This window comes from Phaseolus vulgaris, chromosome 3, assembly GCF_051622355.1.
Source record: "Phaseolus vulgaris cultivar YP4 chromosome 3, ASM5162235v1, whole genome shotgun sequence".
Lineage (NCBI taxonomy): Eukaryota > Viridiplantae > Streptophyta > Magnoliopsida > Fabales > Fabaceae > Phaseolus > Phaseolus vulgaris.
This window is the reverse complement of record NC_143500.1, coordinates 35,653,750-35,679,696: the sequence shown is the minus strand read 5'-3', so window position 1 is coordinate 35,679,696 and position 25,947 is coordinate 35,653,750. Positions and strand designations below refer to the sequence as shown.

At 28.7% G+C, this 25,947-nt stretch overlaps 1 protein-coding gene across 2 annotated transcripts; it reads right to left on the bottom strand.

Annotated features, from left to right (window-relative positions):
* Positions 1 to 21,749: 21,749 nt before the first annotated feature.
* Positions 21,750 to 25,110, bottom strand: LOC137807239 (cold-responsive protein kinase 1). Of its 2 annotated transcripts, none has more exons than XM_068607751.2 (8): positions 24,860 to 25,110; positions 24,324 to 24,506; positions 24,111 to 24,167; positions 23,879 to 24,009; positions 23,224 to 23,437; positions 22,807 to 23,038; positions 22,277 to 22,427; positions 21,750 to 22,200 (listed from the first exon to the last, which is right to left on the bottom strand). In XM_068607751.2, exons 1-8 carry the CDS (start codon positions 24,933 to 24,935, stop codon positions 21,898 to 21,900), a joined length of 1,347 nt encoding a protein of 448 aa, XP_068463852.1. In that variant the 5' UTR covers positions 24,936 to 25,110; the 3' UTR covers positions 21,750 to 21,897. The 2 variants fall into 2 exon arrangements, with proteins under 2 accessions (XP_068463852.1, XP_068463851.1); XM_068607750.2 differs by having other exon boundaries at positions 24,312 to 24,506; positions 24,860 to 25,106.
* Between the last annotated feature and the right edge of the window lie 837 nt (positions 25,111 to 25,947).

Sequence of the window (25,947 nt, the reverse complement as noted above, 5' to 3'; positions counted from 1 at the left end):
GATCCTGCTTCTTGTTCTTGCCATTGAGATTGGTATGGTTTGTTTTCCTCATTCCATATACTCATTAATTTGTGCTTACTAATCCTTTAAATTCACTTTTGTTATGAATAAATTTATGAAGCTGAGATTTGTGGTTTAGTATTGAATATTGTGTTTGTGATGTAGAAAATGAAGGAGCAATGAAAGTAGTAGAAGCAGGAAGGTGTGATGAGAAGTTGAACAAGGATTGTCAAGAAAGCAAGTGTGACAGTGATTGTGTTAGAAAGCATGGAAACTTAGCCAGTGGAAGGTGTAATGCCATAGAAGATTGCATTTGTCGTTTTCCTTGTTAAGTTTTTCATCATCAAACATTTTCTTATATAAATATGACTTTATGCAATCGACAGTGATATATTCAAAGAAAATAAAATTACTCTTTAATGTTTCATTTCGATTTCCCTTTACAAGTTGCGTTATGATTACAATTTAGCATCTTGAAACAACTAAGGTAAAATACTGAATGAAGGTTTTATCAATTAAAATATTATGAACATGAGACAACCATGTAGGATTCATTATGCTTTTCTTAAGTTAAGTTACAATAAGACAAATTAACAGAAGTCTCCACCAGGTCACAAAGTATTTGACGACCCCACGTGATTTCTCTTATCTACATTCAAAACCATAATTATTAGTATTATTATTATTATAAGCACTCAAACGTTGAAATGGTGAACCCTATAAGATAAATTAGTATGGTGGTTGTATTTAGTGTAGCAAGAGAATTGATAAAATCCACTTTCTAAGAAAAATATAAGTCACTTACTAATAAAAATACAAGTGCATAAGCAAATTACAATGTGAAATTATAAAATTCAAAGATATGATTCATGAGAACATACTTTAAAAAGAAATTCATAATGACTTAGAGAATTCTTAGAAATTTGTATTTAAAGTATTAGTTATGTTAAAATAAGAATAGTTTATGACTTGTTTGGTTGATGCACACACCTTTCCAAACAATGTTCTTGCATGGAATATGAAGAGTCTAGGACTTGTTTAGTTGTTTCACATAATTTTCCAGCCAATTTTTCTAAAAGCTATTCTTTATCCATACTAAATGTCTTATACTTTTAATTGAAAGAAAGCAAACATATTTTCTACATTTTATTTAAAATAGGGTTAAATATGTTTTTCATCCCTATACATTCATGGAAAAAGTATTTTCATCCCTAGTCCAAACTTTAGACCTCTTAGGTACTTAATTATAGTAAATAAACTATTGGAATTGGTCATTGTCAGTGTTTTTACATGGGAAACAAATTTATGGATCTTATAATATTATGATACAGTCCACATTAGAAATTTGTTTATTCGTAAAGAATACATGGACAAAAAAAAAACATATTTAACCCTTTCATGAAAATTGTATACTCTCCTTTCACTCTTTGAAATAAGGAATCACTTTTTACGTCTTTTTACATCACTATAGAGAAAAGAAATTTTAATATTTATTATTTTTTTATATTCTAATATAGAAAAGTATGATATATCCATAGCAGTTCGAAAACATGCAACACATACACATATTAAGGATGTTAGGAATCCTAACCAAAACAAATATAGAAGATAATAATATAACTTATTATGTTGGTTATTGTTAAAAATTGATGAAACATGTCCATTGATGCAAAAAAATAAAAACAAAATGTCATAACCGATGCAAATGAAGCACATATTAAATTGCTATATATCATGAAAACTTTTATAAAAAAAATGTACATATTAAATTGGTTGTCACATAAACTGTGTAATATATTCCTCTTTTAAATTAGTTTTTATCTTGCCTAGTTTAAAAGTCCTTTTGTTACATTTATTATTACCCAATCATTGTAATATTTTGTGTTTTGATAATTGCAACATGTTTTGTGCCTTTCCATTGTGTTACTTCAAATAATTATACAGATTTCAAACAAGATAAATTTAAATATTGATCTAGAAAAATGAAGACTAAAATTTTCCAAAAGAGTGTAGTTAAGTACATCAAATCACAAAACTTTAAATTGTAACCTAAATAATGATAATCACTACTTAAAACTAAACTAACCACATCAAATCATAATGTCTAAATACCACACATAATTCTAACTATAACAAATACTAATTTATAATACATAAAAAATCACATTATTTTGTGACAATATTCTTCAACTATGTGTGTAGAAATATTTTTTAATTGTATTCGTTTGAATAAAATTATGCTCATCATTTGTCAAATCATGTAAAATTTTTATATTGATAATTGAAATATTGTTATTTTATTTTATGATTTATCAAAAAGACTTAGTAATAAGGTCTATTATATGAAGATAAAGGTGATACCCAAAAATCTGGATATTGTAATGTTCATTGGGTAGGATTTCCTATCGACAAACATTTTATTACAATATAATATGTTTTTATTCAAGGATGTATTATTTTCTAAAAATGAGAAAACAAAAAATATAGTTTGTGCATGTATGGTAGTGTATTGGAAGCACATTTTTGTAAAAGGGTCCAAAAGTCCTCGTGTCTGGAACAGATAAAAATCATTATGTTATATGATCGGGAGGTCCAGAGGCCATAACTACAAGAAACTATCGGTCTACCAAACACAATGTGATTAATAAGGATCAAAACACTTTAATTATAAAATAGGAAAATGTAAAATAATGACCAGCCTTAATATTGCACCAAGGCCCAAATGTTAAGCCTAAAATATTAAGAATAAACTCAATAAATATAAAGTAAAAAAAGTAAAATCCCAATAAAAAATAATATAAATACCTTACCTGAATAACATATAAGTGGAGTATTTTTTTCATAGATGATCTCTTAATCAAATCGATTATGACTTTATTATTAGAGCACCTTGTAGGTACACCCACATGCTTGGGAGAGCCAAGATCAACCTGTCAGAAGAAATAGAGAGGTCGTGAAGGGAAGACATCTAAAGTATACTTAAAGAACGAAGAAGGGATGACGAGAAGTATTAAAGTTGTAATTATTATCTCGTTGAAAGTTGTATAGCAGGTTAAAATATTACTCTCTTGTATTAATTAGTCAATAAATATGCAAAGACCAGATTGAAGGAATAGAATTTGGATTTTCTTAATTTACCACAATTTTTTATTTGGTCTATCGTGAATGCTTTTGTATTTTGTTTTTTTATTTATTTTGTCAATAATAAAATTTTTGCTTTCCTTTACAAGTTGTTTTGTGATTACAATTTAGCATCTTGAAACAACTAAGGTAAAATAAGGAATGAAAGTTTTATCAATTAAAATATTATGAACATGAGACAACCATGTAGGATTCATTATGCCTATTTCAAGTTAGGTTACAATAAGACAAATTAACGAAAAAAAAAGAGTCTCTAAACGCAGATACTTTATAAAACATAAATGAGTAAACTACTTATAAATAATAATTCTCTTCACAACTCCAAAATGTGCACCATGAGCTTCATCAACAATCAAATGAATCTTTTGAGAATGATACAACTTCGAAATCGTGATTATGTAAACATATATACTTTATTTTTGTAATCATGGTTATGTAGGAAAGTTTGCATTTCTTTTAAGTATAATAAGTTATAAGGAAACATACAAAATTTATGACAACATAGTGTACAATGGTATTGTATTAATGTCGATATTTTCAACATCGTCAAAATAGGTTGAAAGGATTACTTATCTCTTATTTGATCCCACCAATTTTTTTTTTTGACTAAATCCTAAAAAAAAATAGAAAATAAAGGATCTCTAGCCTCAATTAAGCGTAGCGCGATCAAATTTTAATTTTAAAATAGATTAAATTTGGGAGAGAAAGTTAAGTGAGAAAGGAAAGGAGAAAGAGAAAACTAGGTAGGAAAAAGTCTCTTACTGAGAGAGTCATCACTTATTTATAGGTCTTGTTGGACTCAGTCTATTAAGAAAAACATTGAGTGGTTATCATGAGATATAAATGAATTTATAACAGTAACCTATAACCGCTGGTAAATATAATATATAATATAATATTAAACGGACAATTATTAATTGATTTTTATGTGCCTTTAAATATTATATTAAATGAGAGGTTATTAATCTGAAAGTAATTGGGATATGTACACCTTTCTATTTTCACGGTTTTTTTTGGATTAAATTATGCAGTAAGAATTATTTTCTGTTTTTTATTTATTTTTGAAATGACAATTAATAAAGAGAAATGATCAATAAAATATGTAGAAAAAGATAGTAACGATCACATTTATTAAATATTAATTATATCTTAATTATCTTTATTCTAAACAAAAGAAATTGCAGCAAAAGGAAGTAACAGTCACATTTATTAAATAGTAATTGCACTTTAATAATCTTTATTATGGCAACAAACGATAAAGTTGACAATAAACGAGAGTATCAAAACTTAAGTCACCATTTATATGCATAAGAGAACTTAATTATAAAATTAAAAGATAAAATAATCAGATTGTGAAGGAAGATAAACTTTATTTAATTTTAATAATTAACTAAATATAAATTTAAATACCTATTTATTAATAATAAAAACTATTTTATATATTAATAATTTTTTAATTTTTAAAATAGTATTTAATTTAATCAATATATGACTAATTATTATTTATTAAAAATAATTTTATTTAATACTTTTTTAATAATGTTTTTGTGTTCTTGTATTTTTTTTATATTAGTTTGTTCATGTACATTGTTAATGAATTATACCGTGCTAACAGATGTAAAAAATTTACAATTATATATCTAATATATGTATATGTATTAGTATAGTATAGTATATAGTATATTAGTAATATTAGTATTAGTATATATATTAGTATTAGAATTAGTATTTTTACGTTTTTTTTCCGGTGAGTATTTATGATTTGTATTAAAAAATAATAAGAAAAAATAATAATTAATAATTAAGATTAATAGAGTGCACTAGTTATTTTTAAAAAATCAATCAAATTGATTGTTTTTATGAATATGTGTGATAATGTCAGTATATATATTCCAATAAAACATCACTCTAACTCATCAAAAAGATACTTTGAAGTATTGAACATAGTCACCAATTTAACATTACTCAAAGATCATTTATCATGAAGCTCATCACTTCAGTTTTGATCCTGCTACTTGTTCTTGCCATTGAGATTGGTATGTTTTGTTTTCCTCGTTCCATATACTCATTAATTTGTGCTTACTAATCCTTTAAATTCACTTTTGTTATGAATAAATTTATGAAGCTGAGATTTGTGGTTTAGTATTGAATATTGTGTTTGTGATGTAGAAAATGAAGGAGCAATGAAAGTAGTAGAAGCAGGAAGGTGTGATGAGAAGTTGAACGAGGATTGTCAAGAAAGCAAGTGTGACAGTGATTGTGTTAGAAAGCATGGAAACTTAGCCAGTGGAAGGTGTAATGCCATAGAAGATTGCATTTGTCGTTTTCCTTGTTAAGTTTTTCATCATCCAACATTTTCTTATATAAATATGACTTGATGTAATCAACAGTGATAGGTTCAAAGAAAATAAAAATACTCATTTAATGTTTCATTTCGATTTCCTTTATAAGTTGCTTTATGATTACAATTTAGCATCCTTAAACAACTAAGGCAAAATACTGAATGAAGATTTTATCAATTAAAATATTATGATGAACATGAGATAACCATGTAGGATTCATTATGCCTATTTTAAGTTAGGTTACAATAGGACAAATTAACTAGAAAAAAAAAAGTCTCCACCTACTTAAGTCCCACGTGATTTTTTTTATCTACATTCAAAACCATAATTACTAGTATTATTATTATTATAAACACTCAAAAGTTGAAATGGTGTACCCTATAGATAAGTTAGTATGGTGGTTGTGTTAGAAAAGATGACTTTAAACTAGAGGGGGGATTGTTTAAAGGGGTTTTCGCAAACTTTTCAAAGCTAGAATGAATTTATTTCAGAAACTAATTGATTCAGCAATTCAGTTAGCCAAAACAACAAGCAAAAACTCTAATACTAGAGCACTTTGAAAACCTCAAGAAACACACTCTCCTTGGCCAACACTAAGATTGCTGATCTTGAACACCTCAAGAACAATCTCTCAACTCTTAAGCAATCTCAGAACTCTTTGAAAAAACTCTTTGTTAAAAACTTTGTCTCAAGATTCTTAATCCTTAAAAACAGTTTTTTCAGAATATATTCAAGGATATAATTTGTTATCAAATCTTAACAAACTCTTACTTGCATTTAAAATAGATTGGTCAAAGCATTTAATGACTGGAGCGTATTCCGTTAAAGCATTTAAAGCTCAGTCAAAGAAAACAATTTATCTGTATCGGTAGTTTTCAAACTTTCTCAAAACACCTAAGTGTAAACAATCGGTTGTTTCAAAGGATTTGGATTCTTCAAAACATTGAACACCACTTGGTTCAACAAGTTGTATTTTGCGTAGCAAGAGGATTGATAAAAGCCACTTTCTAAGAAAAATATAAGTCACTTACTAATAAAAATACAAGTGTATAAGTAAATTACATTGTAAAATTATAAAACTCAAAGATATGATTCATTAGAACATACTTCAAAAAGAAATTCATAATGGTTTAGAGAATTCTTAGAAATTTGTATTTAAAGTATTAGTTATGTTAAATATTAAAATAAGAAAGTTAACTAGAGAATAAGAATAGGTTATGACTTGTTTGGTTAGTGCACACAATTTTCCAAACAATGTTTTTGCGTGGAATATAAAGAGTCTAGGACTTGTTTAGTTGTTCCACATAGTTTTCCAACCAATTTTGTCTGAAAGCTATTTTCTTTCCATACTAAATGATTTTTCTCGGTCTAAACATGGCAATTTTATGTCTCAAAGAAAATATACATTGGACATTTCTAGTTGGAAGGCTTATTTACCTCACCATCACAAGGTTAAATATTGTCTACTCAATCAGAATTTTAAGCTAGTTTATGCAAGAGCCTCTCAAAACACACTAGGATCCAACTTACAGGTTTTGAAGTACAACAAAGGGATACCCGGGCAAGGATTATTACTTCCCTATGATAACGATCTTAAGATGAAAGCCTATTGCGATTCAGATTGGGGAGGATGTTGTGACTTTGCGAAACAAGTTGGGATCCATAATATTTATGTTTGATTTTGAATTACCTTTATTTTTTGGTTGGTGGTGATGAATATAATGATCTCATAAATGAATTATGTGGGGTGAAAATAAATTATAAATGGAGAGAATAAATAGTAGAATTAGGAGAAAATACATTTATATGATTAGAAATTGTATATTGTAAAGTATCTATGTTATGTTAAATTTTGCCCGGCAAGGAGTAAATAAGAATTTTGTTTATTTTAGAATGTTTGAAATTAAATAATTTTAAAAATATATATATAAAAGAAGAGCAACAACAATATTTTTGAATTTTTTGGACTAAATAAATTTAAAATATTTTCGTTGGTTTGAAATATTGTACTCTTATATTAGTGAACAATTCTTTAAAAACCACTTTGAGGTAATAAAAGTTAGATTTTTTTTTTTAATTTACCATGGTTTTTATTTTGGTCTCTGGTGAATGTTTTTGTTTTCTCCTTTTTTTTTTTGTTAATAATAATAAACTTTGGTTGAAATATAATTAACTGAAAACATATGATAGTAATGTGTTTGATTTATTAACTATTATTTAATATTAAAATAAAAGTATATAATATATGGTAATTGATATATTTTAAAAAATAAATTTAATAAATTTAAATTAGCTTATTCAAATAGAATATTTTTAAAATAAAATAAAAACAAATCAAATTTAACATATTAAAATTTTATAAACCTTGGAAATTCCGTATAACCCTCTTAATTATTGAATTTTATAAAAGCAATAAGAAAAGTATTGTTTTGAAAGGGTTGTTTTTGTTAATCTGGAAATGATTTTATGTTTGATTTTGTGGCATACAAAAGTAGTGTTTTTGAAAAGATTTGTTAATCTCGTAAATGCTTTGTTGCAACTTTCTTGCTCCTCCACATAACTTGAATCATCTTTCGTTTTGAAGGCCCACATCCAACAGTTAAAGGAAGATGTTAGTCTTTATAAACAGCTGACAAAGTGCAAAGATTGCTGAGCTAGGTAGCGCTAGCTTGTAACTCTAGTGGGGGCATTAAGGTGATGGAACATGTACTATAGGACTGAGTGGTGATCTGTGGCACAAATTTGCTACCACTTCTGTTTCAAATAGAGGTGTCCTCCATGACCGCAGGAGAAGACGAGTTTAAGAGTCATGATAATACGTGACTCCTGGCTATGTTACTCCATTATGGACGGTCAGGGGTAGACAGGTTGAGGAGTCATGTGAGATACTCACGACTATATGTTCCAACCGGAGGGGCGTTGAGATCGTTTCAGTCAAACCATACAGTTTGCCGAAGCAGGCGTTTAACCTACCCCTCACCACGACGAAGGTCTAAAATAATTTATAGTGCTTGAAAACCTTCACTTTTTATTAGAAGCTCGATAAAAAAGGTTTAATATTGACAGATAGAGCACGAGTGTAGTGTTTCGTCTTTTGAACGGAGAAAATATTTCTTTTCTGCAGATTTTATAAACTAAAATCTTTGACTTGTATAATTTCATTGTATAAGAAAGTTTTGATGAATTAGTACCTAACTCACAAATTAAAAGAATTTTTATGAAAAATATTTAGTTAGTCAATTTTTAACTTGGGTGCAGAATAGTCAAGATTACAGATAGAACTATAGCAAATTAACTTTCAGAAATAAGTTACCTAAGGGTGTGCAAAAATTTCTTTCACTCTTAGTTACCCATGTAATGAGTGATTCTTATTTCAAAGAGTGATAGAAAAGTATCCAACTTTTATGAAAGTATTTATTGCTGCATATTTTTTTATCAGGAATTTTTGTTTTCTACTATACGCACTATCTTGTATTGCATATGTATCAGGGTTATGTCAAATAGACTATAATTGTTTGTATAAGAGATTAAACATTTCATAAATAATTCAAATTTATTTAATTTCTTTTTTATTGATTAAAAATAGTTAGTCTTCAAATATAAAAGTGGAATTTAGAATAATTTGTATTGTATAAACCAATAATATAAAAGTGTAACATTTTTTAAGTTATGTCCCATTAGCTTCAAGGGAAGAAAATGAAGCATTTAGCGCGGGTAGGGGTGGCAAAGCGGGCCAGCCCACCTCGCATTGGCCCACTCCGCGCTTGGCCCGCAAAAATGTGGATTAGGTTGGTCCGCCCCGCAAAGTTATTGCGGGCTAGAATTCTCAACCCGCCTCGCATAAGAGTTGGCCCGTCGCGGGTTGTTACTATCAAACCTAAATTCTTTTTCTTCCTTTTCAAACATAATCAAACATCAAAATATTAAACATTAAAATAAATAACAAATATCACTATTCTTCCACTTCCAAAACATTAAAAATACCTAATTCCAAAACATAAACATAAACATTAATTCAAAAACATTAAACATAAAATTATTGACGCAATTGTGTTGTGTTTCCTTCTTTGAAATTTTGTGAAAAGCAAATTGCGTTGTCTTGTTGCTGCTAAGTGCCAATTTTATTTTTCTTGCGGGTTAGCGGGTCAGCCCGTCCCGCCCCGCAGCTGGCCTGTGCGAGTTGCGGGCTAATGCGGGACGGGCTAATGCGGGTTAGCGGGTTGAAAAGGTCAATCCGCCCCGCGTTTTTTACAAGCGGGCTGCGGGCCGGCCCGCTCCGCTTTGCCATCCCTAAGCGCGAGTGTGTGGAAAACGAAATTACCAATACAAATAAAGTTAAAATCATCCGGAAATCGAAAAAATAACTTTCTCTGATGGATTACGAAAAAAGTATAATTAACTAAATAAATATATATTACTTAATTAATTAATTATAATTTACTTTCTTATTTTTTTTATTTTACATTCAAATTATTTTTAATTTTATTTAAAATAAAATTATAATTTAAATATAAAAAATATAATTAAAATTGTAAAAAAATAATTATTATAAAATAACATAATTAATCATATCATATATAATAAATTATAAATATAAACAATAATAAAAATAAATATATTTTTTAATAATATAGAAATAAATTTATATAATAATTATATTAATTACAAAAAAGTAAAGATAAAAAATAATAATGTTATTTAATGTAAATATAAGTTTTTATCAAATATTTATAATTATAAATATTTAAATAATATTTTAATTAAAAATAATTATAATTTTTAAACAAATAAATCAAATTAATTTTATAACAATTTGTAAACTTACGTTTTTATCAATTAAAAAAATATAATTTCAATCACACATATCACGTCACTCATAAATTTTCATAAATTTTCCTTACACTTTTCACTATATTTACCTTAATCCACACACCCTAATTTTCTTTACACTTTCCCTCCGAATCATCTCAAATCCACTCCCTCGTCTAACCAAAACATTAAGCAAATTTCCATTTCCATAGTATACTTTTTAAGACCTTCCTCATTGTTATGGCAGTCACAACAAGTGACGGTTAGGACATGCTTGTTAGGGACAGGCTCACTAGAAATAGTAGTTTCTACCATTCTGTTTAAGTGAAGGCCCTCTGGTTGGAATTCCATATTTAATATTTTTGTTTTCTGTTTTGATCCAAAAGAAGAAACTTGGATTAAAACATAATTAGAATAATATTAATTAAAACAATAGATTTATTTATTATTATATTCTAATTATTTATGATTAAAGTTAATAAGTGTGAATAAAGTTATGTTCATCAAATATCCACACTCCCACACTTATCCTTTTGCACTCCTAGGCAAAACACTCTACGAACTCAAAAAAAAAAAAAAAATAGCAAATTCTAAGAACGCATAATGATAGACATGATATCATTTCAAGAAATTAAGGAATCAAGACAAATTTGAATGGAAATTCCTATAATTGAAATCAAAGGTTGAATCAAAATTGACAAAACTTCACTAGACACTCTCTAACTCTCAAGTGTTTAGGGTTTGTATTTACACTCAACACTTATGCAGAAAAACACTACCATATGCTTAACAAGACTATAATATTCACAACAATCGAAAAACTTGCAATCAAATATCAAGAGGATTTTTATAAGAGATGTAATAGAGTATAAGCAAACATGAGTGAAAACACGCTAAAATAAGCATTAAAGAATATATCAATTAAGGCTAAAATAAGCATTAAAGGATATATCAATTAACTGCCAATGATGCCTATATCATCCATGAAAAGAGTTAGTAAATATTTAAAACATGAAATAATAATAATTGATGACATATAATTAAACTTACTCATTAATATAAGGGCATAAATAAATTTGTTTTCCCTTTTTTTTTCAGGGTGTTAGTGATGTATGTTTGGGTCTCATATGACCTTGGTCCAACAGTATTAGTATATGCAGGATCTAAGAATCCATACACATCTTCCTTCTCCTCAGTGAGACAGACTTCATGCAAAAACCTACAAATTATTAGTTAAAGCATAATCAATAATAATTTAACATAAAGTAAATTGAAATATAGGTAAAGATACTTATATCATAAAAAAATGAATTATATTTATATTGAGCTCCTGATTCCCAGATACAAATTCTAATAAATCTGTGTTGTACATCATCAATGGCAGTTCAATGTTTATTTGAAAAAATGTATCATCCCACGGAACTTCAAAAGGTTGATTACCAATCTGACTAGCAATTAGACCTAAGGAAGCTATAGGATCGTCAACTGGAACCTCACGCTTCTTCTCCGGACTTGGTTTCCGAAGAGGTTTCTACAAGATAAAGAACATTAGTATTAAATTATATGTAATATATAAATATAAATAAAAACTAATAATATAATGAAATGAAATTATTACATGAGGTTGGGGCATAAATCGAATGAGGTCTCTGGGTCAGACAACGAATGTCTGAAATGCATCGGCCACAGTGGTTACCTCATCTAAAGGTAGTGGAACACGAGCATCAGGCACTCGTACTTTTTCAACTGTTACCTTCGCCACATCAGGGGAGAGAGGAACGTTATGTAAGGTGGTGGCCTCTTCATAGACTTTTCCAAGGGCCACCACCCAAGGAAGCTTGTCGCCCGCTACCAATAGCTCACATTCCCTCATCTGCCCAGTGATATCATCCTTTGATGTTGTAGGAGTCGCACAACTCCCCTTTGTGCTCTTGGGAGTGGAACTAACAAGGGGTTGAATCGGCTCAGCACAAAGTTGTTGCGATAGAAACTCTTATCACATTCGATCATTCTCTTTTCTCATTTCTAGCCTCATCATATCAGTCTCCTTTCTCATCTCCTCCATTAATTCTTCACGCATCTTAGTCTTCATCATGTCTCTTCACATTGTTAGTTAACAAATATATTTACTAAGTCTCTCGTAAAAGATCAGTTCGTGACTTTGTGAAACAAGTTGGGATCCATAATATTTAAAATATTTATGTTTGATTTTGAAGTACCTTTATTTTTTGGTTGGTGGTGATGAATATAATGATCTCATAAATGAATTATGTGGGGTGAAAATGAATTGTAGATGATGAGGAATAAAGAATAGAATTAGGAGAAAATACATTTATATGATTTAAAAATTCACTACAAGAAAAACGCGAATTATATACGGATTTTTTCCGTATGTAATTACATACGGGGATACGGATTATATCCGTACTTTGGCACCATAAAACAAAAATCTGAAACAGATGGGATTCAAACACAAGTTCCTTCAGTGACTAGAGAAAAATTAACCACTACAACAGTCAACTTCTTGTGTATTATTATGATTTTCATTATACTTATTATTGATAATAATACTAATAATATTAATAATACTAATAATACTATTAATACTAATAATACTATTAATATTAATAATACTATTAATATTAATAATACTATTAATCTTAATAATACTAATAATCTTAATAATACTAATAATCTTAATAATACTAATAATATTTTATAATACTAATAATACTTATAATACTAATAATATTAATAATACTAAAAATATTTTATAATACTAATAACATTAATAATACTAATAATATTAATAATAATATGTATAAGTTATATTAATAATAATAAGTATAAATTATATTAATAATAATATGTATAAATTATATTAATAATAATATGTATAAATTGTATTAATAATAATAAGTATAATAAAAATGATAATATGATTAAAGAACTTGTCAGGTAGTTGATGTTTTTTTGTCTTTGAAATGTAATACCAATTTTTCTTGTAGTGATTGTATATTGTAAAGTATCTTATGTTAAATTTTGCACTGGCGAGGAATACATAGAAAATTTTTATTTTATATTTTATAATGTTTGAATTTAAATAATTTTAAAGAATATATATTAAAGAAGAACAACAACAATATTTTTTGGATTTTTTTAGACTAAATAAATTTAAAATATTTTCGTTGGTTTGAAATATTGTGCTCTTATATTAGTGAACAATTCTTTAAAAACCACTTTGAGGTAATAAAATTTAGATTTTGTTTTTTAATTTACCATGGTTTTTATTTGGTCTCTGGTGAATGTTTTTATTTTCTCCTCTTTTGTTAATAATAATAAACTTTGGTTGAAATATAATTAACTGAAAACATATGATAGTAATGTATTTGATTTATTAACTATTATTTAATATTAAAATAAATTTATATAAAAGATGGTAATTGATATATTTTAAAAAATAAAATTTAATAAATTTAAATTAGCTTATTCAAATAAAATATTTTAAAAATAAAATAAAAAGAATTCAAATTTAACATATTAAAATTTTATAAACCTTGGAAATTCCGTATAACCCTTTAATTATTGAATTTTATAAAAGCAATAAGAAAAGTAATGTTTTAAAAGGGTTGTTTTTATTAATATGGAAATGATTTTATGTTTGATTTTGTGGCATGCAAAGTAGTGGTTTTGAAAAGATTTGTTAATCTCGTAAATGTTTTGTTGCAGCTTTCTTGCTCCACACATAACTTCTATCATATATCGTTCTCATGGCCCACATCCCAGAGTTCAAGAAAGATATTAGTGTTTATAAATCGTAAGACCACGGCGAAGGTCTTAAAAGATTTAGTTATAGAATCTTCATTTATTTTACCTTCATTTTCTTTAAATACGTGAACAGATTAAATTTTTTATTCATTAACAAGCAGTTTTTTTTTAAACAATGGATTGAGTTTTTTGTGACCTCTGTCTTGTTGCTAATTATTTAAGTTTAATCTTTCTTCTTTCTGTGAATTGTAATTATTTTCTGCAATAATGGAGGATGCGTCTTATAAAATATGTCTAGTAGAAAATAAGATTCCTGATAAAAAAATATGCAGGAAGAATAAATCATTTTACTCTTCTTTCATTAAAATATGAAATCATTTTTTTAAATTTTTTTACTTCCATCACTATAGAACTTTTAATATTTTTTAATTTTTATATTCTAATATAGATGAGTATTATATTTAAAGAATCTTAACGAAATCAAATATATAAAAGATATTAATATAACTCTGGTTATTGTGAAAATTGACTTAATGTCAATTGATGCAAAAGTAAATAAAAATAAAATGTAATTTCCGATTCAAATGAAATTTATATTAAATTGATTGTCACATAAATGATGTAATATATTTTAGAAATTCCTAAATGGAAGTGAGAAAATATTGTTATAGACTTTGTTAGTCTTTCCCAGTTCAACAAGAGGTTTTGACAACAAAAGATTGCCTGACATTGCTTTAAACATATTGTTTGAAAAACTTTTACCTTTGGCAGAATTTATTTATAATAACAACTTTCATATAAGAAAATGATATGTTTTGAAGTTTTGTATAATAAGAAGTGTAAACTCAGTTGTGTTGGTATTAAGATAGGAAAAACATGTTATTAGGACTGAAATTTCCTATAACAAACTAATAAGAAAGTAAAACAAATTAAGATAAGATGAAAGTCATTGAATAAACACAAATATGTATAGAAAAACCTTAAACCCTAATAACAAATCATAATCATATAAAGAGAAACATCATTGAATTGAGATCACATATTCTTACAAAAGATATATAAAATTGAAAAAATAGATTCTTAAATTCATTAGACAAACTAAATTATCATAAGAATCAGCCTAGTAGTTTATAAAGGAAGATTACATTCCTCCTTGAAAATTTACATAATTTATTTCATAATTCCAACTAATGAAATTTGTATGGTAGATCTCGCTCATGTTAAACCACACCAAACTTATCTTATGAGAAAGTCAATTTAGTGCAAATGTAAACAGAATAACCAAGTGGGTTTGAAATTTTTTGGGTTGTCATTAAGTTCTTTAGACATTATTTTGTTGGGTTGAGACTGCATGACCAGTAAGATTGGTGTTTTGTCCAACACTCATTTTTGTTTGTTTTTTTTAAGCTCCACAATTGTGGCCAATATCCTTTTATTGAAGTAAGGGGGGTGATTGTGAGTAAGGAAAGTTTTTTAATGATTGTTAGGCTACATCTTGATGGCTTTAAACTTTTTAGGGTTATACATTGACATAATTTATTTTTCTTAAAATAAGATTAAGATATTTCTAAAATATTATATATATATATAAATATATTTACTGATAAAAAATAGAAGAGTTAAACTATTAAGAGAAAAAAAAATTAACTTGGTAAAAGTAACATGTGATGGAATAATTGAAGATACATATTTTGAATTAGAAGAGATTCATGAGAACCTCTTATCCTGGTTTGTTTGTTGGTTAAGACATCTTTTTAAGATTTTTTTTTTTAAGTTAGAAAGAATATAAAGATCATTAAAATAATAAATTAATTTATATACATAGTAAGACATAAATATATTTTATTTTTTTAAAGAAATATTTTTTACTTAATTTATTAGAAAATAAGTACAAACAAACTTATTCATTCTTGTAATTTTATTTCATTTCATTCTTTTATGTTAATACAAACACAGTGTTACCAAAAAAAGTGAGACAAAGGAAAGAATATACCAACATGGTGGAAGATAATTTTTGAGGTTGTATGTGAAGAAAGAAAGTGTTTGAAAAAACTATTAAAATTATTATCTCCTCTCATTTTATAATGTAAAAAAATATAATGAAAATAGTTTAATATAAAAAATAAAATATTTAATCTTCATTTTCAGCTTATATATACATAAATATTAATACAATATTAACTATATAATTATGTATAAAATATAATCTATTATATAAATACTAATAAAATATTTACAATACAATTAATTATATTAAATATTTATAATATATATTAATAAGATAATTACTATCAGTAAAAATATGCATAATAAATTTATTTGTTTGGTACAATTTTTATATTTGTGTGGAAGACTTAATGTGTATATTTCTTTTTTTTTGTCTTTTTTTATGTTTTGTGTTTTTCTTTTGTTTACTTACCTAGCATTTTTTCATGTTTGGAGATTTCATATATGTACTTGAACATTTATTTCTTGATATTTTTTTTTGGTTTAGAATTATGTCTTGTTTTAACATAAGTTGTATATTGTGGATATATTATCATATGATAATATTTTGATTTAACATGTGTGCAAAAGGTGTGTAAATAAGTGTATAATAATATAGAATAAGATCTTGTTTGAATATAAATGCATACATGCAAGTATGTGCAGATAAGTATATAATATTTTTTTCATTGAGATGCAAAGACAGAATTACTTTATAGGGGAAATTGGGTCTGCCTGACTTTTTTTTTTAATTTATATATTTATTTTATATATATATATATATATATAAATATTATGTAATAAAAGACTAAAAATTAAAATAACTAATTATATTTTATAATATTATTTAATAATGATATTTCATATATGTATAGTACTCATAGACATGCAATGTAGTGATGTACCTCTTTCTTTAATTGTCCATCCTTTTCCGTATAGATTTGTCTACGGAACGGTGGCAAGGGAGGGAGCAGAACAGAGACTATTCCACCGTCTTATCTTATGATATCAGCTTCACCCATTATGGGTCACATCACATTTGTACCTTTTTCTGTATATGTACCCTTTCAATGGGATATGAGAACATGCATTGCATAAGGCATACCCCATGCATGCATGGGATATCAAACATAAGCATTGGGCAACATAACTCAGTATATAGCTAACTAACCAACCTTTCTCTTTTAACAGAAATGGCTGCCTTTAATGAATCCCCAACTGTCCTTTCATAACTCCCGAGTTCCCACTAACCTATTCCCAGGTTGTCTCTGTCTCTGTTCATATTGTTACTGTTACCACACAAGACCTCATCTATTATACTAATTCACAACCATGTAAAGTCTAACACAACACCAGCATAACACTTTCTTGCAACTTGCAGCTCAACATCACTTCCATCATTCATTCAATCAAAACCCTCACCCCAACTCTATAGAAGAAGACGTGCTTCAAAAGCAAGAAATGACATTGATCAATTCAATGCATGCTACAGTCAAAATTAAACCACCAACCATTTAATTTCCTGCAACTTCCTTTTTATCAATGAATGTCAGCTTTTCAAGTATGGTCCTCAAACGTAGCGGCACGTGGTGAAGCGCCACCCCGAGAAGAATTTCTCTAATCCCAAGTGTGTGTTTAGATTAGAGGTGTGTGTCTTTTGTTATTCTTAGGCTCTAGGTTACCACTGTCTAAAAAACAGAATGTTGTGCTTTTGCCACCATATTTTACCCATCATTTATGTTCAAATTCCATTTGGTTTGAATAACCTACATATTGTCAAGCAGAATTGAAGTCAATTAATGAGGTTTGGTGAAGTTTCTGACCACATAGATGTGATGTATCAAATTCAAAGTCTTTTACTGCATATCCTAGGTACCATACTTAATATCCCATTCCTAGCTACAAACCCTCTCTTATTATACTCACCTCCATTCCCCTCTTTCCCTACCTTATTCCCTAATAATATCACCACCACCACCTCCTCCTTTTTCTCTTCTTCATTCCCTCTCTTCTCTTCTTTTCACTACTCACTTTTTCAATCTTTCCTCCCTCTTTATCTCTTGTGCCTTCTCCTCTCAGTCAAACACTCCCTTTACTCTTCTTTATCTGTTTTCCAATTTAACTCAATTAGTTTGGTGAGATGAGAATAGCAGAGCTGATACTAGTGTGTTTTCTTTTGTTGTGGGCTTGTATTGCCTCCAACACCGTCGCAAGAAAGACAGTTTTTGTTAGCAACTTTTTTGATGGAGCAAAGAAGAAGACTAACACTATGCTATCTGCAGATAGTGCTCACAAATGCAACCGCAAGAGACATTTGTCTTGCTATCACAACAACACCACATCATTAGAAGACAAAAGACTTGTTCCCACAGGTCCAAATCCATTGCACAACCGATAGAGCAGCCTAGAAGTAGAAGAAGAACCATCTGCTATGAGCACCAAGACATCATGAATCAATTATGATCTCTTTTCCTTGAAGTCATTATTTTTAATATTGCTATATTTCTTCTGAAATTTTACTTTCGATCCCAATTCCCAGTTGAATTTCATTTCCCCTTTTGTTTTGGTTTCCTTTTGACTTTGTTTTGTAAATGAATTATTATTGAAAGATTTCTATTGTTCTACATCTTCAATGGTACCTTAAATTATTGTTTTTTTATAATTAATGTCTGCATAGAAACAAGCTCCCTGGAATGTCAATGATGCAACTATTTTCATGTTTGTGTTGTGCGTTTAGCTCCAATACTGTCCAAAAATGTTGAGATATATATATTCTTTATCCCTTTTCTTTAAAGGGGAAGCAAGACATTTTTTATTTCTTTCAATTATGAAATGCAAGAATGGTGTGAAAGGAAATGGAATTATGAGAAAATGACATAGTAGAACTAAGAGGAGATATCAGGTACAATTTGGGTGGGACCCGGATATGATTCATATGTTAAAAACAGAGATAAAGAGCATGTGATATGACCCATGACCTGCATTGCTAATCAATCATCGGCCTTCAATTAAAGCCAAATCGTGTAACTCAAAGGTCCGCATAGGTTATCTTTAAGACAACCTTGTAAGTTAAATATGTTGAGTGTATATAGATTTATGGGTTAACCATAGACAAAAGTCATATAATGATAGATTTTTTATATTTGTTTTTCTTATGTTTGATCTAACTGGAATATTGAATTGATTAAAGAGGTGAGTCAAAGTGGATTGAAGAGGATATATAGTTTGACAGATCCGTTTATTTTGCAGGTAAAGGGATCGATGAATCGGTTTAATAGTGATATGTCGTAGGGTGCATACCGAGGCTACATTCAATGGGTGTCGGGGAAGAATTGAATGTGGTGTCTGTAACCCTGCGGTTATCTTATCTGCTGTGCAGTATTAATTGGAATAGCAAACTTAACACATACATGTACAAAAGTCGTTTTTCTTTTGTCTTTGTCTCGCTGTTTCTTTCACACCAAAAGCTACTTTTTTACACAAACCATGGTGCTTTTCCACTCTTGTTTATAGTCTCTTTCTCCCATTGTACATCTCGAGGTTAAGTATGTTATTTTATATTTGCTCATATTGTTGCATGTATCTATCATCTCATTTCTTTTGACAATTCAAAAGAGTCAAAACACTGAGCAGTGAGTGTGGAGTATGAAAGAATAGCTGGTCAAAGAAGATGGAAAAAGTTCTTGTATGCATTCTTCCTTTCTTTTTGTCTCTCACTCAGAATTTCTTGCCACACACAAACCTAACATGTTTCTTATTGTTGTTTTGTGGAAGCTTTAGAAGAAGAAGAGATATGACTAGGTTTAGAAAAGACAACATTTGGAATACTAAAGAGAATGATTTGGTTATCATTGTCTTTACCTGGTAACCATGTGGTTTTCTTAAATAAATATATACACCTCAAGTATTAATTAATGTGCTATACAAAAATGTGTTATCACTTAGTTTCAGTTAATTTATTATATTGTTTTAGAAAAGGATGTAGACACTGTCAAACACCTTAACACAAAGAGTAAGAGTGGTATGTTTTAAAAAGTGTAGTATAATTGGATATTCCCACTAAATTAGTTAGAATACCTTAGTTATTTTTTAATAAAAATTTAAACTGAAAAGATATGTATGTTAAAAAGAAAAATAAAAAATGATAATAAATAAATAAATAAAATAATCAAAGAAAAATAAATTAGTAATAGTGTTTCTCTAAATGCAAAGAAAAACTAATAATTTTTATTAAAATATAAGAATACAGTAATTTAAAATTTTAAAAAGACACTATTTTTCCTCTTAAATTATCTGCCTAATCATTAGACAAAGAAAATATAATTATGTAACACAGACACTAACACAAACATTGATACGACACGGATACAGACACAGAGATATGTATAATTTTTAAAATAATGTAGGATACGGGGACACGAGTCTATATATTACATAATTATAAATTATATAAATTGACAATAAAGATTTATGTACACAAGTATATTTCAGTTTTTTTAGCAGAAAGATGTTTTTTATGGCTAATTCAAAAAGATTTGTTTCTTATTTTTATAATCATGCTAAAAATTTATACAATAAGTTTGAATTTTTAAAAAATTAATGTATTTTTTCTTTTTAAAATTGTGTTAAAATCATGTTAGAATTGTCAAAAATCCAACAAATAATTTTTTAATTAGACACTTCACAAATATTATTGGAGATCCCACATCAATTAGAGATTAGGAGATATTTCATTGTATATAAGTGAGTGCAAACCTCACCCCATGAGCTGATTTTATAGGGTTGAGTTAGGCTATGAATCTAAAGTCCTATCTAGTACATTGGATAAATTTTCTAGAATTAAAATTATTTTTTATAAATTCATTTACAAAAAAAATCCATGATTTTTATAAGTTTTATTTTTTAATTTATATAAACTAATTTGAGGTAAAAAAAAAATATTTTATCTTTTTTTTCTGAAAATATTTATGAAAAAGTTAATCCAAAAATGTTAAATAAAAGTAAATGGTGATGACTAATTAAGTTTGAGCTCATGGATCCAAAGTGTAATGTTTATACAAAGACACATTTATTAAAAGCATTTTTTTTTAATAGGGTAATATTTTATACATTAAAATTATATGGACAATTTTTATAATTGGAAGAATGTTATAATGTCATCATCAGATTCTATATACTGTAAATTTATTATCTTTGTCAAAGTTGTTAATTTTTTAATCAACATTTATAACTGAACTAAAAAAAATGATGGAGAAAGAAAAATAATAGAATATAAAAATAAGATACTATTTTATTAACAGATTATGTTATAAAAAAATTATTAATATTTTGTGCATATTTATATTATATAACTAATTTTTTTCTCCAAAATATATTCTTAATATTTATTAAGATGCTTATTATAATAATAAATAACTAAAAAAGAATAAAATTAATGATAACAAGCAAAAATATTTCACTTTCACTCTTTTTTTTTTCAATCTACTTTAAACAAACTCCTTTTTTTTTCAATTTTTACTTCGTTCCTCTAATTCAACAAAAAAAAATGTTTGTCGATAACATTTTACACTGGAGAGGAAAACAAAATATTAAAGCCACTTTGGTGGGTGTGAAAAGATGTATATATTAAAGTTTGTTGCAACTACAGTTGGATTTCATTCAGTCTATTTTATTAGTAAAGAGATAACTGTAAAAATTTTGCAATGAATATTAAGATGATTGATTTTGGAATAATAATTAATATATACAACTAAAGCAAAAGGAAATCCATACATAGTTTGTGGGAGTTATGTTTTTCCTTCCTTTAAGGAGATGGTTCCTTATTTGAAAGGATGAGGTGTGTTGTGGTGCTCTAGGATGATGTCACTGCAGTTGTAGAACCCTCTGAGGATATGGCTCCCCAAGAATGGTTCTCATCATCCATTACGCGCCTCCTATGAAAGAAGGTTGGTCTCATTGGCGCGGTAACCATTTCAACTTTGAATGTCAGCAATGCTACAATTTCTGACATCGCAGGTCTCAAATCTGCATGTGGCTGAAGGCACGATAAGGCCACCTGAAATGCTTGCATAACATCCTTTTCTTCCATGCCATGTTCTCGCAGCTTTGGATCCACTATTTCCATCAACATTGACTTCTCATAAAGTTTCCATGCCTGTAAGTAATGAACATTGATTTATACAAGCCTCTTGGAGATTAATATGATACTCATAAATAAGCTGAGAGCTTACATATTCAGGGAGGTACTGCATTTCTGATGGTAAAGTAAGGTCTGTGTTTTTCCTGCAACTGATGATTTCAAGCACAAGAACTCCGAAACTATAGATGTCTGCCTTTTCGGACAACTCTCCTCTAATGGCATACTCAGGAGCTGTATAACCTCTGACAAAAAATGACAACAAAAAGTCAAGAATAGATGTTTCATAGAAACCTAGTTTTAGATGTCTAATACAAAAGTCATGAATGATAGCTTTACTATGTTGCCAAATGATACCTTAAGTTAATCAGGATGGTGGGTGTACACTGCTATAGAGTTATGATCAGGATATTGGCTATATAGCTACTAGAGGAGACTTTTATCTAAAAAGTGATGACCAATGCTTTAGAGGGCTAGTTTCCTTTGAATAAAGAGTCACGACTTCATACTAAGCTAGTTTTTATCTTAAATTAATGTTAGGTGAAGTTACCTAATACAGGTACGTAAGTTGTGTTCCAAGAATTTAGGCCGACAATGTGGTACCTTCAAACATAGAGGACTTACAATGTTCCTGCGAACTGAGTGCTAAGATAAGCTTGGTCTTCAGGGAAGAACCTAGCTAGCCCAAAGTCTCCAATCCTAGGCTGAAACTTCTCATCAAGAAGAATGTTGCTTGCTTTGATGTCTCGGTGAACAATTCTTAACTGCGAATCCTCGTGGAGGTATTGCAATCCCCGTGCTACACCAAGAATAATTTGGAATCTAGTGTTCCAATTCAGAAATTGATCACTCTTTCCTGATCACACAAATATCCAAAGTACGAGTCATTTTGTGAAAACTTAAGACTGTTGAGTTGTTTCAAATACTCATGACCTATTGGATATGGTATACACACACTACATGCAGAGGTTCAAGGAAAGTACTTTCACCAATAACTATGAGGAACTTCGTGACAGTTGATATAAAATAAAGCAGGGATACCATAAATTATGAGGTCCAAACTTCTGTTCTTCATATATTCGTACACGAGTATCTTTTGAGGCCCATCTGTGCAGCATCCGATAAGGCGAACCAGATTTTTGTGTTGGATGCTTGTGATCATTCTCACTTCTGCCAGAAATTCTTTTTCTCCTTGTTGAGACTTGTCAAGAGACAATGTCTTTACTGCAACAAGCCTTCCATCTGCCAACTTGCCCTGTCAAAACAATTGCATTTCAGAATACTAATCACAGCAGGAGTACACTCATTTATGCAAGCCTCAACTACCAAACACAATTTCTTTAACGCCCCCATTAATATGAATTCCAACAACTTGTCCACTGCCTTATTAAAATTTGAATCTATAACATAGTTAGGAAAATATTAACAAGTGCTTTCAGTGCCCTTCAAAATGAATCAGAACTGAAAAGCTCTTGAGGAGAGTGTTATTAACACACCTTACCTTGATTGCCAGTACAACTTCCCCTGATCTCTATTAAAACTTGTCTATTTATTTTTCCTTATTCGAGCCTTCAGGAAACTTGTCGACATGACTCATAAATTAACATAGTTGAATCATGATTAAGAGATCAGGTTCCCAAAACTGACAAATGAAATTGTCTATCAAAGCAAATGACATAAGATTCAGTACCTATACCTGATAGACAGGCCCGAATCCACCACTTCCAAGCAGATTTCGAGGATGGAAATTCTTAGTGGCTCTCCTCAATGTCCGGAAGTCAAAGTAGCTAATTGTCCGAAGGTTCCCACTAATGAACTCCATCTGTCCTGTATACACAAAGCAACTTCAATAGAAGCATTATAGTGCTACACTCTATACATAAATATGTTTCAATTGTCAAATACAAGTTATGCTTTCTTTCAAATACCTTGTTGAATATTTGGGACTATCATCTTCATCACCTCAGACGGTTCAATATATTTCCCTTTTGGTAAGTGCCAAACACAAATAACAGAAGTATAATCATTATAAGCACACTATTAACAAAATTAACCAAATATGCTGCAGGCATATAGATAACTTAAGCAGCAAATATTTTGCTTTGTATGTTATGGTTTCTTCAAATTACCATGTTTCTGACCTGTTAGTGTTGTGTTCTCCGTCACCTTTGCTGGCCCCTTAGTACGCCTCCAAAATATAAACAGAAGAATGAGCAATATGATGAGCAATACAGTCCCCCCAAGGAAGAAGAACACTCCAGGGGCGTAGCGTGACGCGGAGGTTTTCAGAGCCACAGAGGATGAAGGAGGTTCCTCTGCAGTCACTGCGTCAAAGGGTTTCATCGTTGTTAAAAGAACGAACTTGAAAAAATTTAAGAGCTAAAAGAACCCCTTTATGCATCCTATTCCAAATGCAATATTAACAACCATTTCTGATAGATAATAATTAAACTCCATTTGTAATACCTATTCTCAAACTTATATCGTGAAGAAGATCTTGCAATTGGATATGGGTGTTAGCAAGCTATAGTACAATGTTCAAAATTAAAAAAAAAAAAATGTACATGCTCATAATTCATGAATTTACATGATGTTATGGTGTTGAACATAAATGGAGGATGAAATAAGTAATTTTCTGAGGGTGGTAAATACAATTTGAGAGAGCATGAAGTGAAACCTTGAAGTATTCTCCGAGGCATTCTTGGGAACAGAAGCAAGCATTCTGATTCAAAAGTGTTGGTCAATAATGTCATGGCCAAATATGAAGGGTTAAGTTCAACAACTGGCAACAGCAATCATTTCCGATGGTTATCTGGTTTTGTATTTACCAATTCGTTGTTGCTATTGAACCGAATTGTTATGTTAAAAAAACAAAAAAGAACGTTGGAGAAGCATAGCATTGTGTTGCAATGTAAGGGCGTCCCACAGAATTGATGGAAACAATGCAATAGTAATAGTAATATTTTGTCAGATATTTCAATTGGAGGCATATATACAAATAGATGTGGTCGAATGCAGACATAGAATCTAAAAATCTGTGCACTACGTGATTGTTAAGTTGTGAATAAACAATAAGAATGAGAAGGATTCTCTCTTATTTTCTCCATCACAATGACAAGTTCATCTTAACAATGACAAGTTTACCTCTCTAACACACTTCCACTTCATTTTGTCTTAAAAAAATTTAGATAGACAAAAAATAAAGATATTTATGTATATAAATAGATGTAATTAGTTTTATAATTTTGAATTAAACTTAAAATTTAATCACTGTGAAAAGGTATATTAGAGAATTCAGATCAAAATAAATATGATTTTATAAAATTAAATTATACTTAAGCGTAAATTTTTCAATTATTATTTTTATGTGTAACATTCTCAGAACATTCTTTTTTTCATTTCTAATGCCGTCTTGCCTAGCCACTTGTCACTTTTTGTGTCCCTGGTTTCACCCCAGTTTCCACCGCTGGACTCATGCGCCCCACCATCTCTTTATTTAATTGAAAGAAAAATTAGTTTTCATTTACTTTTCGGTTCTTGTTCATTGCTCAGTAATCCCTTCCAGCATGGTTTCTTCATTTAGACTCTTATAATATCTTTGAATTCGATTTTTTTAGATAATAATTCATTTCTACAGGGAAGTTTAAATGTTTTATAACTAAACATCTTATGATAAAAATTAAAAGAAATTGAAATTATAGAATTTTATAAAATAATTTGATTGTTTAAAATTAGAAATTCCAAATTTCATTAAAAAAGGTAAAA

What these genes read in the sequence shown, in the direction of transcription:
- LOC137807239 (XM_068607750.2), bottom strand. Translation starts at nt 24,935, where the DNA reads ATGACATTATTGACCAACACTTTTGAATCAGAATGCTTGCTTCTGTTC. An exon ending in AGTCCCAAATATTCAACAAG is followed by an intron (nt 24,010 to 24,110) that starts GTATTTGAAAGA and finishes TTGTGTATACAG; the next exon opens with GACAGATGGAGTTCATTAGT. An exon ending in ACTCAGTTCGCAGGAACATT is followed by an intron (nt 22,428 to 22,806) that starts GTAAGTCCTCTA and finishes ATTTTTTGTCAG; the next exon opens with AGGTTATACAGCTCCTGAGT.